This window comes from Erinaceus europaeus, chromosome 11 (assembly GCF_950295315.1).
Source record: "Erinaceus europaeus chromosome 11, mEriEur2.1, whole genome shotgun sequence".
NCBI lineage: Eukaryota > Metazoa > Chordata > Mammalia > Eulipotyphla > Erinaceidae > Erinaceus > Erinaceus europaeus.
Genome location: NC_080172.1, coordinates 97502082 through 97518744, shown reverse-complemented (window position 1 = coordinate 97518744; position 16663 = coordinate 97502082). Strand labels below are relative to the sequence as shown.

At 40.9% G+C, this 16663-nt stretch overlaps 1 protein-coding gene across 2 annotated transcripts in view; it reads right to left on the bottom strand.

The window, feature by feature from the left end:
• AK5 (adenylate kinase 5) overlaps positions 1 to 5001 on the bottom strand; it is a 329025-nt gene extending 324024 nt beyond the window's left edge. Inside the window, exon 1 of one of the 2 annotated variants that reach the window (XM_060202226.1) lies at positions 4532 to 5001. In XM_060202226.1, coding sequence (XP_060058209.1) covers positions 4532 to 4591 — 60 coding nt within the window. In that variant the 5' untranslated portion in view covers positions 4592 to 5001. The remainder of the gene's footprint in view (positions 1 to 4531) is intronic. The other variant, XM_007534207.3, reaches the window with a different exon arrangement.
• Positions 5002 to 16663: the final 11662 nt, after the last annotated feature.

Sequence of the window (16663 nt, the reverse complement as noted above, 5' to 3'; positions counted from 1 at the left end):
GGCCCCTCAAGTCTCTGTTTCTTCATCTATATAATACTGGGCTGTTGGAAAAGTCAGAACATGTTTTTGCATAGAAAAACATAAAAAATATGCCATAACTTCTCCAGCTACCCAAGAGGATGAATAATACCTATCTCAAAGGAGTTGCTAAGCATTAAAATATTTAATATTTACAAAGTATATATGAGAGTGCCTAGTATATAGCAAGTACCCAATAAATGTTGCTGTTGGTCTTAGTTTTAATATCATCATTAGGTTTCCCTGTAAAACTCCAGATTGGTTTGTTGACTCTCTTTTCTTTGTTCCATAGTACCCAGCAACATATATCTATTCAACAATAGCATGGGTCATATCATCAACATAGATCACTAATGCATAAAACAGAAACCCTTTAAAAGACTGACATTCTTTTGCTAAATATAGTATACTGATTCCAAATTACTTCTGTGTAATTTGTTCAAAGTGGCAAGCAAGTCTTACTAGGCACGTTTGTTCTCTGAAATCTTAAATAGTGTGGGTTAGAGTGTTCAATCAAAGGAGCTCAGTTTCAGAGGAAGTGTAATAAATTTAGTTGTACGCTCATATCCAGTTTGTTTCAAGATCTGTGTTTTACACACACACACAATGTTTAATGTCTCACATTCCTCCGACGTTTATACAGAGGATTCTGTGGTAGTGCTTACACTGTGTCTTTGTATGTACTCAATTAATCAGTGCACTCTTGGGCCCTACGTGGCATTTTATCAGTTATAAAATCATGACTCAGAGGTGTTTGTGAGTTAGTTAAGTTGATCAGTTACTAAAGATAACTCAGCTAGAAACTCACAGGATTCTGATTTAATATTTCTGATTCCAAAACCTATATACATTATGGGATAAAAAGACAATGCCAGATTTGCTGTGCTCCACATGTCAGCCACTACAATATGAGTCAATCCAGATTGGGTCTTTAAAAAGCATCTATTAGGGAGTCGGGCTGTAGTGCAGTGGGTTAAGCGCAGGTGGCGCAAAGCACAAGGACCGGCATAAGGATCCCGGTTCGAACCCTGGCTCCCCACCTGCAAGGGAGTCGCTTCACAGGCGGTGAAGCAGGTCTGCAGGTGTCTATCTTTCTCTCCTCCTCTCTGTCTTCCCCTCCTCTCTCCATTTCTCTCTGTCCTATCCAACAACGACAACAACAATAATAACTACAACAATAAAACAACAAGGGCAACAAAAGGGAATAAATAAATAAAAATAAAATATTAAAAAAATTTTTTTTTTAAAAGCATCTATTATAGTGGTCTGGGAGGTGGTGCAGTGATAAAGCTTTGGGCTCTCAAGCATGAGGTCCCAAGTTCGATCCCCGGCAGCACATGTGCCAGAGTGATGTCTGGTTCTTTCTCTCTCCTCCTATCTTTCTCATAAATAAATGTTTTTTTTAAAAAAGCATCTATTATTATCGAATAGGGGTAAACATACTATTAGGTGGAGGTTCATTTTTTTTAATTGAAAAATATATAGCCCCTCAAAACAAAATTAATCCCCTAAGGATACTGATTTTAGATAGGGAGTGGGATAGGGGTAGGGGTGGTAGAGTGGGTTTCACTCTTTTTCTTCTAGCAACCAGACATCAGTTACTAAGGATAACCAGTAGACACTATTACTCAGTCTCTTTGAGTTAATCTTTTGAGAACTAGAAATAATCTAGTTCGACTTTCCCTAGCATTCAAACTAATTGCCAAATCTGTAATTAGTTAACTATAATACTGTAGTACAAGATCAATTTATATGTGGTAATTTGAGTTAAGAATTCACAACAAAACCAGGGGAGAAGTAATTTTATTTTAAACTTTTAATCTAAAAGTGGAAACATATTTCAACCTTGAATCTAACAGTGACAATCTATTTAGCCTATGTGATGTCTCAAGTCAGGAAAAAAAAATCTCAAAAATGTCAGATATCTCTAGTTGTTTGACAGTATAATAAGAATATGTAGATTCAACAATCAATTACTTGGTCTACGTGATGTCTTTATTTTTACTTTATTTTATCCAGGGCACTGCTCAGTTCTAGCTCAGTTCTGGATATAGCTTGCCGGCAGCAGATTAAAAAAATTATTTCTTTATTGGAGGATTAACGGTTTACAGTCAACAGTAAAATACAATAGTTTGTACATACATAACATTTCCCAGGTTTCTACATAGCAATTCAACCCCCACTAGGGTCTCCTCCAGGCAGCAGCTTTGTTGGGTATTGAAACTAGAACTTCGGGGCCTCAAGCATAAAAAATCTTTTGCATAGTCATTATGTTCTCTCTCTTCCTATATTACGTCTTTTAAAGTCCACAGCTAGGGCTAAGTTTTGGACTTCCTAGATGCCTCGTTTTTAAACTTTGTATACTTATTTTAACTTTGTATACCTATATTGTGACTTTGGGGAGAATTTCTAGTTTGTAAACTTAAAAACATTTAGTACTGCTGTTTAAACTCATCACACTTTGAACTTGAGTTCATTGGGAGGATGGAGTCTCTGGAGGCCACCAACAATCTCCTTCCATCTTCCCACTGTACAGAGTTGCATGTAAATACACTGTGCTTGCCAATGTCCACGTTCATCGGAGAAGCAATTACAGAAGCCAGAAATCCCACTTTCTGTACTCATAAAGAAGTCTGATCCACACATCCAGACGGATAAAGAACAGGGGAAGCTTCCAATGGAGGGGGTGAGACATGGAACTCTGGTGGTGGGAATTGTATGGAATTATATCCCTGTTACCCTACAATTTTGTTAACCATTATTAAATTACTAATAAAAAATAAATACACTATTATGCCGCATTTACCAAAGGGAACTGACTTTTCCCAGTGTTCATTGTTTTTTAAATGACCCATTCATATGCTGAAAAGTATCAAACCTGAATACAAAGACTGACGTCATTTATTTGCATACAAGGTGTAAATTTTCATGTACTATCAAAATTCTTTCTGGTTATCTTCCACCAAGAAGGAAAAACAGTACTCACATGTATAAAGAAAATAAAATGTATTGTTCCATTTAGGGAATTTTGCAATTAGGCAACCCACCTGAAGACATTTCTAATATATACATATATTAGAAAAAGGTGATGATGAGACTGATCTTAGTAGTAGGATTTATGACCAAAAAAGCATCAGCTCTTCATCTCCATATTTACTTTTTGAAAACTGAAAATAGAAAAACTCTCAACACGAATGCTACATAATCCCAAGATATGTTCTTATGCAACAGACCTGATTATTTTCATGCACGGGTAACACACTTGCTAGACATGGCCCTCATATACAAGGCTCAGTGAGTGGTTTGCCTGGAAATCTTGGCTTTTGATAGAAGGAAAACAGGTGGCTTACAGAGTCAAGGGAGGAAAGAAAAAACCAAAAAAATCGAGGATTTATAATTATGGCAGCCCATCTGAAAGATAACTGGGACAAACAGTGGCAAAATTATCTTTTCTCAAGTAGTATTTTAAAATTTCTTTTAACTGAACACTCCCTCTTCCAACAAACAAACAAAAACACGAAAAAAGAACAACTTCTTGACCTTTAATTGATTCTACCAATCTACTAGCTTTCAGAAATGGGAGGGGGGAGTGGTTAGCATTTAATGCAATTTCCTTTTTAGAGCTCTAAAAATCTTGACATATAGACATTCTTCTTTTTAAACCCTAAGCAAATGGTATTCAGGACTATGTTAAAATGCAAATAGAGAGAGAAGAAAAAGAAGCAAAATGATCCGCGAGAGAGGTTTCTTTAATTCATTTGCAAAGCTACCGTCCTCACATTTTCAAAGTGTCCCCACCCCTTGGGCTTCTGGTGTAGAGGAGGCTGTGCTGCGGGCTGAACCCAGCAACAGGAGTCGCGCCCGCCTCGCCACACTCTTTCCCGGCCATCCACGTCCTCTAGGTGGGCAGCAGCTGTGTCTGGGGACACCAGGCAGGAGACCCAACCCTCCCAAAGCCAAGTGGAAAACGTGCTTAGTAGTTCCTTCAAGTGCGGAGTAGCGCAGGTACCAGTTACCCGGAAGGCAGACAGCCGCGCTGCACTTGATGTGTTTGGATTTGCGTTTTGCATCTTCACGCTTCTCCTCCAACTGTCTCCGGGGAGGAGTGCTTGGGTCCACCCTTCCCCTTCATCGCCGGGGCTCCAGACTCTCTGCTCAGGTTCGAGTCCTTGCTCACCGCTCGGCGTACCCACCTGGCCTGACCCTCGCCCCAGAGGGCGCGACCGGCCGCAGTGTGCAGCCCATCCTGGGTGTCCTCATCCAAGAGATTGGGTGCTCCGGGGTCAGCCATCTCATGGCTGGAACTCGATTTGCCAGATGCGGCTTCCGAGCCCAGCCTTCGGACTGGGACCCCGGTCACCCACAGGGAAGGCGCCGGCGAGCCAGCTCGGAGCTCCTGCAAGCCCCATTCACGTGCGCGCCCAGCGCCGGCTGGGTGGGACGGGGAGCGGCTTCCTTACTACAAACCTCGGGGATGCCCTCCCCCGCTCCTCTGCCAACCTTAGCCCCCTACCTCGAAAAGCTGAGGGATTTCCCTCCGGGCCAGATATTCCTTGGCATCGTTGGTATTCATGGCTGTGCTCGCGTGCCCCGGGGCGCACGCGGGGAGGCTCCTGGGCTGGGCGGCGCTGGGCTGCGGCGACTCGGGCTGGGGCGGGAGGGGTCCGCGCGGAGCAGGGGTGCAGCCCTCGCTCTCACGCGCAAACACACGCTCAGCTCTGCCCGCCGAAGCCGGAGTCCTCTCCGCCTCGCTCGGGGAGCCCGGGTCTCAGCCGCCCTCGCCGCGGTGCCGGTCCCCGCGCCCCCAAGCTGCGGGTTCGGAGCAGTGGCTTCCCGGGTTCCCTGGCCGAGCGGCCACCGAGGAAGGGGAGAAAGGAGCAGAGGCGGGAGGACCTCGCGACTGGCGCCCGCCTCTCCCGCCCAGCGCGCTGCGCTCTGCGCCTCTGCCGAGCGGGTCTGCAGCGGCGGCCAGTCACGCTGCGCGGGCGGGCGCGGGGCGCGTGGGTGGGGACGGGCGCGCGCGGTGGGCTCGCAGTCACACCCCTCGGTGCCGCACCACCGCCCCGCGCAGCGCTTCACTGCGCGCGCCTCCGCCGAGACGCTGCAAGCCTAGACCTACCAGGTAGTCAAGGGAACTGAGCAGAACCGGTCTCTAGTAACCTGAGACCTTTTACTCCTTTTCTTAACCTTCTATACCACACACACCACACCACACCACACCACACCACACCACACCACACCACACCACACCACACCACACCACACCACACCACACCACACCACACCACACCACACCACACCACACCACACCACACACACCTCTAAATCTAACTGTCACAGAATTTCTTCCTAAGGTGAATATTCATCTCTCAGAGAAATGGGATTTAGGGACCAGGAGAAACAGGAATTCAGGGTGTGGAATCTCCACTATTAAGATCAGGGATACTCTGACTTCTCTGAGCAGAGGATCGATCTCACCATTGTGTTCTGAAGTCTCACCTCTCCAGAGCCCTATCCCACTACGGAAAGATAGAAAACAGGCTGGGGGTATGGATCTATCTGCCAACGTCCATGTCCAGCGGAGAGGCAATTACAGAAGCCAGACCTCTCACTTGCACCGCAAAGAAAGAAGTTTTGGTCCATACTCCCAGAGTGATAGAGAATAGGAACTTTTCAGTGGAGGGGTTGGGACTTGGAACTCTGGTGTGGAATTGTACCCCTGTCATCTTACAATCTTGTTAATCATTATTAAACCACTATTAAAATAAAAAAGACCTTGGATACTTCTATCTTCTTGGAAAGTTTTGCAAGCTGGGTTCAAATTTTATCTGTGTCTTTGTACTAGATCCTGTAGATTTTGGTGCAAGGTCTTAGAGACAACCTGAACTCTTGTTCTCAGATTAGAAAGTAGACAAGCAGTCATTTTTCTCCGTAGAGGAAAAACGGAAAGGTGGAGGAGAGAAGTAGAAATAGAGATCATCTGTTTTGGAAATGTGTTGAGTAGGTGAAGTGGATGCCATCATTAGTTAGATGTGGAGTGTGCAGTCAGTGAACCACTGGTCAGACTCTCATTCTTTGTATGGGGGAGGCAGGGAGAGTTGTGCTAAGGTAAGGAAAGGGATTTCCTGTTACAAGTTTTTATGGAGGTGTATGATCTTTCACTGTGCACAAGGCCTCACACTGGGAAGGCAGGTGAAAGAAAAGGAGGCTCCTATATCCACTGTTATTTGGGATCTGACCAGGAGACAGTAACACCATACCTTCAGAAATCCAACATCTGAAAGCTCATTTCAAGCTCATCTTGTGGATCTTTTAAATCTATTTCCTCCCCACACGCAATTTCAATTTAAGCACAAATTATAACTGTGTGTTTGTTTTTCCAAGGGAAAGAACTCAAGAATTAGTTACCTGAGTTTTGTATCATAAATGAAGTTTTCTGCACTGAGATACCATCTCACACCTGAGAGAATGACCTACATCAACAAATCAGGAAGTGACAGGTGTTGGAGAGGTTGTGGAGAAAAGGGAACTCTGCTAAGCTGGTGGGAATGCAAATTGGTGCAGCCCCCATTTGGAATACTGTATGGGAAGTCCTTAAACAAATAAAAATGGAATTACTTCGTGATCCAACAATACTACTCTTTGGCATTTATCCAAAGGACACTCAAACATTGATTCAAAAGTACATATGCATCCTCATCTTCATAGCTGAATTATTCACAAAAGACAAAGATTAGAAGTATCTTAAATGCCCAGATGACTAACTACAGAAGCTATGGGTTATATTCCATGGAATACTACTCTGCAGTCAAAAAAGATGATATTGTGTCCTTTGGGACAAAATGGATGGAACTGGAGGTGATTATGCTTAGCAAAATAAGAAAAGAAATGAATGACAATGACCAGATGGTTTCACTCATATGTGGAATCTAGAGATCTGATTCATATGAACTTGTGGGAGAAAAGAAAACTATTTCTAAGACTTATGAGAACTATGGTGACTATGTCTGGAAGATGGGAAGGTGGAGATACAGAACTTTTGTGGGGGGGGTGTGGTGTGGGACTATACACTGTGATCTTATAATCTTATAACCTACTATTAGTCACAAGTACAGAAATGAAGAAAAAAATAAGAAAATATGCTGAGCAGTTGTGAAGCCAGGAGTCATAAGATAGCTTTAAATTAGGCTGGTGTAATTACATGGAAATTGGTTTCTACACCCAGAATATTACACATCACTTGTAGCTCCACATTCTGACGTTTCTTTACCTTACTTAAAAACAGGTTCCAGCTGAAGTGAAAGCATTGTTTATTCCATAGGCACCAATGCTTGAAATTGCAGGGGTCTGTGACTTGCAGGCTTACTTTGTGGGCAGGTAAAGCTCAAAAGAAGCACCTAGACAAACAAACAAACAAAGACAAACAAACACTTTGGACTGAAGAGGCCACAGTTCAGAAGCAGGATCTTTCAAAGTCACTCTTTGCAAACAAGAATCTGACAAAGCATAGCTCATACCTCCTTTGCCTTATGAAGTAATACCTTCTAAACAGGTACTTGATTATAAATCTACTCTAGGATAGCCAGGCAAGGCTTGCAACATGCTTGTATAAAGAAAATTGATAAGAAAGACTGCATTGCACTAAAATTTTAGGTAACCTAGGAAAAAAAAATACGCTAGAGATATGGCAGGTTTTCAAGTAGTTTTATGCACCAACAATCAGTGCTTTTAAGTGTGTTCCAGACTTGAGAGAGATATATGAGAAAGGCAAGACATTTGCAATTACTTTAGCAAAGAGAGTAGTGACCTGGCAGGATGGGGATATTTGAGGAAAGGATAATGCTTAAAAACCAGAATGATAGTTAAAAAGACAGTAAAGAGGACAGAGAAAAGCATCCTCGCCATTGGAACTGGCCCATAATTCCCTGATATAAATTGATTTTTGGACTTTTTCCCTTTGTTTACTTGGACATGCATTCCTGAAAGTCCTAACAAATCAAGATTGTTGCATGGATGTGTTCAAATATAATCAATTCTGGTTACATTTAGGAAGAATATGCTAGGTTCTGAGATACAGCAGTAAATAAAATAGACATAACCCTTCTATCATGGAACTTACATTCTACTTTAAAGTGCAAGCAGAAAAAACTAGAAAAAGCTGCAAAAACATCAAATAGTGATAAATGAAGGGAACAAGAATATTAGAAAATGAAACAAACAAACAAACAAAAAAATCAGACAAAGGCAAGAGCTTATCAAATGGCAATAAATATAATGATGAAATCCCAAAGGATTTAACCACTAAGTTGGAGCAGGTGGGGCTGAGAGGACAGATTTGTTTGCAGGAAACAGGAACGGGATGACACTGTAGCAATAACTAGAACTCTCCAAATGTCAAGATGCTGGTTCCTGTTCGGGTGCCAGATGCCGAGCTAGCTTCTCGGGCGGGAGAGAGACGACCAGGGACTCATGGCTGAGCTGGGAACGCAGCTCAATCTTTATTGATGAGCGAGAATGCAGTGCAATCAATCTAGTCTCCATTCATTAGAAAATCCTGTCCTTTATATCTCCTGAGGCAGAAGTGTCAGGTCGGAAGAGGAAGTACGTGGGATAGAGGGAGGGGAGAAGGAAAAAGCGCCTGAGGAAGTATCAAGCTTCCATCTAACCAGTGGGGATTAAACCAATGTCCTATAGGCAGGGAGGGTCTCAGGTAAAGCAGTGATTTTGTAAATAGACCACAGCGTTAAGCAATGCAAGCGAACCTAATGTGATGATCAAAACAGAAGGGATCTTAGAAGCAAGATTAGAAGCAGACCAACATCAAGATAAGCTTGATGAGGAAGGTCTGGACCTTTTGCCTATATTCTTACGCATTCCTGACAGAGATTTAGGCTATCTATAATTTAACTAGGTCAGTTTAACTAGAGACAAGTTTATCAATTAGATGCAAAACATTTCTCATGTTACAGTTCCTTCCACCAGCAAGAACCCTAATTGGGTCAGCTGTAGGTACTGACACAATTAATGATTCAATAACCAATTTGGTCATACTATCAGGTAATGATTTAGTGAGCAATTGCTATGAGTCAAGCATTTTTAAAAGTGTATTTTATCTCTTTCATATAAAATAAAGTGAATGGAGAGAGAGAAACAGAGACATGAAAGAGAGGGAGAGAGAGAGAGATATCAGAGTACCATTCCAGTTAGGAGGCACAGGGGATCAAACCAGGAGCCTCAGGCATTTGAGTCCTGTGCTCTACCAGCTAGAGATATTTTGAGTAATTCTATTACTCGAAGGAGTATTTAATTTTTGTTATGTGATTTTATTAATATAATCTACACTCATTTCTTAAAATTATTATAAATATGTCATCTTTAATTTTTTTGCAGGGTTTATTTTTGGGCATTATGCCTATAATATTCTACTGTATTCATTACACTCTTTTTCTGTTAGAGAGTGAGAGATAGTGAAAGATTGAAGGAGAATGAAAGACACCACAGCACTGCTCCACCATTTGTAAAGCTTCCCTTTTACATAGTACTTCCATGTAGGACCTGGGGGCTTGAATGTGCATTGTACTGGGTGAGCTATTTCTTAGTCCCTGTCATAATTAATTCTTAAATCAACATATGATATATATACTATTTTCATTATATAAGTGAGAAAACGTGAGTAAGCCTAATTTCAAGATTATATTAATATGGCCAGTACAGCTGCAAAACTATATGCCTTCTTCCCTTAGGACATCATCACAATTCTTTTCAGGTTTACAAAACCATGAAACCATTTCTCTTTATACCTTTCTGTGTTTTCTAAATGCCTTTGCTTGTGCCCCTTTTTTTTTCTTTCTTGTTCTAGTGTTTTGTTTCTGTTCTACGATGTTGTTTTGTATTTGTGTTATTTGAAGCACAATAGTAAGAACAAAACATGTAAAACAACTTTATTTCCACTGATATTTTAATTGTTTAAGGTCCTTTCTATTTGAACATTTTTTTCAGTAGACACTGGCACAAACAACATCTCCCCTATTTATTCTATAATCCTTGCTAACTGGTAACCAGGCTATTTGTATATGCTGGGTCATTTGAAAATATTTGTTTATCCTGAAATAGGCTAGAACATAAACATTTCTATATATGTGAGCAGTATCCCAATAGGTGAATATGCCCACTATGTACATTCTTTTTAGAAAGTTTCTGCGTTTTTTAAAAAATGTTTTAATGTGAACTATACTCACAGGTCTGTGAAATCTGGTGTAAATATGGGCTGAAATACTAGTGGGAAGCACAGTCCTTCAACCAACATGGTATTTCCATGTGCTCATATAGACAATTGGAATCTGAATCTGAAAGACCACAAAGAATTCCTGGGGTAGAAGTAAGAGTTTGAAATTTCTCCATAGTGCCTGAAAGGAGCAGGCAAGTTTCCAAGTTAAATAATTTGCATACTAAGAATAGCTAAGATTTGGAAAAATTCTATCCATCTAATTATTAATTAATGCAATCACTGTTCACACAGTCATGAAACATATTTCATGTTTCAGACTCATTTGTAGAGCTGGGAATACAAAGAATAAGACTCAAGGTTTTCACTGACTGGTAGAGACAGATGGACTCTGAATAATTAAGTACAGATAAATGTGATGGCGGATCTTAATAATTTGCTAGAATAATTTGGTGGAGGAGGGTTGGGATACAAAGGTACATGACTCATACACATATGTATACAATGAAAAGCACTTGGAAAGTTTTAAAAATAGATGTTCTCTCAGTTTTTCTTCACCAACTCCGCCCTAAGCTATTAGTTTGTTAGATGTTTTCCTTTCTAGCTTTTCCCCCAGATACATGAACTTTCAGAGACATTGTCATAACTGTAATTACACACATTTCCATCCTGTGCAGAGCTGTCTTATCAAAATAGGTTTGTAAGAGTTCATTGAGAAGGTCTGGCATAAGCAACTGAACTATTTTTTTCCCATGGATGCACATTTTGGTTGCTTTCACGGTACTATACATGAACGAAACCTTTCTGGAAATTAGATAAATAAATCAGAATGACAAAAGGCATTTTCCAGTTTAGTCAATAATTCAACTTTTGGAAAAATTTATTTTCCATTCTTCTTTTTCTCCTCCTCCTCTTTCTTCTTTTTAATTGCCACCAGGGTTATTGCTGGGGCTCAGTGCTGGCACTACAAATCCACCACTCCCAACAGCAGCCATTGTTTCCTTTTTCTTTTATAATATCTTTATTGGGGGATTAATAATTTACAGTTGATAGTAAAACACAATAATTTGTACATGCATAGCATTTCCCAGTTTTTCACATAACAATTCAACCTCCAGTAGGTCCTGCTCTGCCATCATCTTTCTTTCTTCCTTCCTTCCTTTCTTTCTTTCTTTCTTTCTTTCTTTCTTTCTTTCTTTCTTTCTTTCTTTTTCTCTGTCTCTTTCTTTCTCTTTCTTTCTTTCTTTTCTTTCTCTCTCTCTTTCTTTTTCTCTGTCTCTCTCTTTCTTTCTCCCTTTCCTTCTTTCTTTCTTCCTTCCTTTCTTTCTTTCTTCCTTTCTTCCTTCCTTCCTCTCTCATTCTCTTTTATACTTGGTAGGACAGGACAGATAGATATTGAGAAGGGAAGGGAGATAGGCACCTGAAGACCTGTTTGACTGCTGGTGAAGCAGCCCCCTTGAAGGTAGGGGGAGGGGATTCAAACCTGGGTCCTTGAGCATGGTAGTCTGTACACTTAACCAGGTGTGGCACTGCATGGCCCCTGGAAGAATTTATAAAGAATAAAATATGTTAAAAAATAAGCACAAAGTTCTTCATACCAGAATTACTTATAGCAATAGAAGAATGAAGTAGCAGAGATTTGGGGGGTGGGGGGGGAGTTATGGGCTACTGATCATGTTCTGTTCCTTGATGTAGGTGCAGGTTACATGGATCAGATGCTTAGTTTGTGAAACTTCATTCAGTTATACAAATAGAATATGCATGTTTCTGTATGTCAATTGTAATTCAACAAAGAGTTACATATTAAAAGTAAAAGATGTCTCTGTCTTCCCCTCCTCTCTCCATTTCTCTCTGTCCTATCCAACAACGAAAAACATCAACAATGGTAATAATAATAACCACAATGAGGCTACAACAACAAGGGCAACAAAAGGGGGGAAAATGGCCTCCAGGATTGGTGGATTCATGGTGCAGGCACCGAACCCAGCAATAACCCTGGAGGAAAAAAAAAAAAGTAAAAGATGAATTGTGGAGAAATTGCAGTGGTAGCACAAAAGACTTGTATAGGAGAAGTTCCAGGTTTGATGCTCAGAACTGCCAATAGACAGAGCTGAGTTGAGCTCTGGTACAATAAATAAAGGTGATATATTATTATGGCATTCCAACCAAAACCATCTCACTGTTACATGCTGTGTCATCTTAACAGTTTCATGCTATTCTATTATTTAATTAATGATTGAAAGTGAACTTACAGTGTATAGTTCTTTGTTTGGGTCTTTATTATTGTGTTTAAAGTGAAATCACTGCTGTAATCATTACGTTGTTTATAGGTAACCATTATTTAAATTATTTATGGTCTCCAGGGTTATCACTAGGGCTCGGTGCCTGCACTATGAATCCACTGCTCCTGGAGGCCATTTTTTTCCCTTTTGTTGCCTTTGTTGTTTATCATTGTTATTATTATTATTGTTATTGCTGTCATTGTTGTTGGACAGGACAGAGAGAAATTGAGAAAGGAGGGGAAGACAGAGAAGGAGAGAGAAAGATGGACACCTGCAGACCTGCTTCACCCCCTACCCCCCACAGTGGGGAGCTGGAGGCTCAAATGCTAGTCCTTGCGCTTTGCTCCATGTGCACTTAACCCACTGCACTACCGCCCAAACCCAAACCCCAGTAACCATTTATTTATAGTTTAGCCTCTCACTGTGAGGTTTTAACAGGAACTTTATGGATACGAACCATATGCTTAAAATTTTTGTTTTTTAACTATTTTACTTATGGGGGGGCAGGCCAGAGCATTGCTCAGCTATGGTGGTGGTGGGGATTGAACCTGGAATTTCAGAGCCTCAGGCATAAAAAATCCTTTGTATAGCCATGTGCTGTCTCACTAAATCTAAAACAAACGTCAAAGCCTTTTAAAATTAAACCATGCTGGTTTCACAGAATGCAAGCCATTTATAGGAATGTATGCTTTGCCATGTGAGAATGTCTTTAGGTGCTGAGAAATCTAACTCAAGAGGTCTTTGTAGGGTCCAAAAATATAATTTACAGCTACATGACTGGGCTACATAAATTACAATAGAAATAGTGTTTTATGATAATTCATTCAGTCATCTATTTCTTGAGTACCTACTATGCTGCGTGGCTCAGTACAGAGGTGAATACTTAAAACATACATATAGTGGGGCCGGTGGTGGCACACCTGGTTGAGCGCATGTATAACAGTGCACAAGGACCCGGGTTTGAGCCCCCAGTCTCCACCTGCAGGGGGAAAGCTTTGTGAGTGGTGAAGCAGGGCTGCAGGTGTCTCTCTGTCTCTCTTCCTCTCTATCACCCCCTCCCCCTTGATTTCTGGCTGTCTCTATCCAATAAATAAAGATAATAATAAATAAGAAAATAAAAATCACACATCTAGGTGAAGGAGATAATAAAACAACCCATATCAGAAATATTTATATTATGTTGTTAGAAAATGATAAACTCCATATGGAAAAAGTTGAAGCAACTAAGGGTAGTCACAGAGAACGTAACATTCTATTTGATTTGTGAAGGGAAGAAAGCCTCCACCTTCCCCCTCCCACCCCCGCCAATATCAAAGGGAAAAAAGTAATTCAAATGTTCAAGGGAGGGAGGACACCTGGCATGTTCTAACGACAGAAAGGAGCAGTGTGGCTGGAGCAAGCTGAAGAGGAAAAAAGTGAGAAATTCAGTCAAATCTCACAGGAGTTTGTCAACCAGGGTTAGTCCTTGTACTTTCACTCTGAATGAAACTGGAAGTTTGTAAAGAGTATTAAACCTAGACTAATTTGATGAGACGTGACATTTTTAAAGGCTCATGGCCTAGTGTTTTAGCAAAGAACAAAATAGCAAAGGTAGAAGCAGGGCAATCAATTTGGCAGGCTATTATTACATTTTCAATGAGAGATGGTGGTAGAAATGTTGAGAATTAGCTAAATCCTAGAAATAATTTGAAAATGGGATATATAGGATTTCTTGACAGATTGGGTGTGGTTGTGTATGAGAGGAAGAGAAAACATTAAGGATGATTTCATGCTTTTTGAGTGATCATAGTGTTGCAGGTTCGAGAGTCAGAGCCAGTCAATAGAGTCAATAAAGAGCTTTATTAACATTAACAGGCCACAGAAAGTGCTCTGCTCTTAAAGAATTCTGTGCCCCTGAACAAAGGGAAGGTACAGCTTATAGAGGGGGCTACAGACTGGGAGCAGAAAGTGTCCTCACACTAGCAGAGGCTACAAGGTGCAAGATTAAAGGGGTGGGACTTGTACCCATTGCTCAGGGTCTGGTTGCCTTAGTTACTATTCATTTCTCCAATGTTTCTCCTTGGTTTAATCATTATTATAGTGTGTTATGAAGTCCTTCACTCAGTACTTTTCAGTCCACTGATCTGGATTGATTTGTGTTTAAGTAAGGTAATTAAAGAGTTCACAGTTGTGGAAATGAACAGTTTTTTCAATGTTATCTCAATCCCCTGAGCTGAAGTACAGTGGCTATTAAAACCTCTTTTGTTATTTTTTTCCCCTGTAGACTATGGTAGTCTGAGGGCTTTTTACCAGTGACTTGCTGGGTTCCCAAAGTAGTCCCAGTCTAGTCTTGTTGCAATCTCAAGTGATCTTTGATATTCCTTGTTCTTTAGAGAAGTTTCTCAACTGGGTAGAGCTGTAGGTCTGGGCAGAGTTGTGGGCTCTGGATGCTCTGATGATTTGGTGGGTTCCCAAAGAAGTTCTAGTCCTGTCTTGTTGCAGTCCCCAACAGTTGTTTCAATGTTATGTCAATCCCTGAGTTCACCTTAGTAACTGTTCTGATTACTTTTATCTTTTCCTTCATAGCTGTGTCTGGGAAAGTTTAGCCTCAGGACTTAGAAGCATAAGATACACTACTGGGGGTAAGGGTTCCTTTCTCAAGATCTCCTATTATCTGGGAATTCTCTCTTTGTTACAGTTTGGTTAGTTAACCCTTTCTTTGCCTTAACATTTTCTTTTTCCACTTCAATTGTAGACAATAATGAATTGGCCACAAATGTAAAAGTATAAAAATATATAAATATAAAAATCTGAAGGAAACTGGCATTGGGTGAGTTCTTACTGTTCACTAATCACCTTTCTATCTCAACTTCTGGTGATCATTAGAGCTGCAAAATAATCTACATGTTGGATAAACATACATATTGTAAAGTTGTTTTCTTGTGCAAGTGCAAGAGTAGAATTTCTTTATTATTATTATTATTATATATTTATAAAAAGGAAACATTGACAAAACTATAGGATAAGAGGGGTACAACTCCACACAATTCCCACCAACAGAACTCTGTATCCCACTCCCTCCCTTGATAGTTTTCCTATTCTTTAACCCTCTGAGAGTATGGACCCAAGGTCATTGTGGGATGCAGAAGGTTTAAGGTCTGGCTTCTGTAATTGCTTCCCTGCTGAACATGGGCCTTGACAGGTCGATCCATATTCCCAGCCTGTCTCTCTTTCCCGAGTGGGATGGGGTTCTGGGGAAGTGGAGCTCCAGGACACATTGGTGGGGTTGTCTGTGGGACTATGTGAAAGCTTTGTAGAGCTTAGGGGAGCTCTCCCATCCTTCGATGGAGGTCCGGAAAGACACCCCACTTGTTAGCCTCTCTCCTTATAGAAATGAGCCAAGAGGGAAAAGTCTCCCAGACTCAGTTTCTCCTTATTAGTCTTTCAAGTTTACAGAAAGCCTACAAGGCTCTCACACTTAGTTTCCCCTGCTAGCAGGTCAAATGGTTGCCTTCTTTAGGGTTCACTCAAAGTTCACACATCCACTTCACCTTTTGATCATTTGAGAACACACTGTATCATACACCAACACCAGGCAGTAAGACCCAAAATTCTATTTCCTTGTGCCCTTTGATATCTGTGATTTACATCAATTTTTTTTCTTCTTCTTTACCTCACCTTACTGGTTTAACCCCTATGCTTCTCTCAAATACCTTTGGATAATTAACTTGCCTGCATCATGGAGACTAATCGTTTTGACCTTTATGTATCTCATCAGTTCTTGTCATACCCGCCCCCTACCATAGGGACAAGCTGATCTTTAAGAAACCTGTAATCTCTGACATATGTGAAAAATGTCTCCTTGTTTAACTCAGTATAAAGACCTGTACTCTTCTCCCAAAAAACGAATGTTCATACCAGAATATTCCCCATGCCTCTTTCTGAGTCACACAGCCTCTAGATCCAGTGATGGAGGGTCAGAGGCTTACCCCCTGGTTGGAGTCACTCCACGTGAGCACCAGCAGTTGTTCAGGGAAGTCTGGTTGGCATCATGCTAGCATCTGGAACCTGGTGGCTGAAAAGAGAGTTAATATATAAAGCCAAACAAATTGTTGACTAATCATGAATCTAAAGGTGGGAATAGTGCAGATAAAGAGTT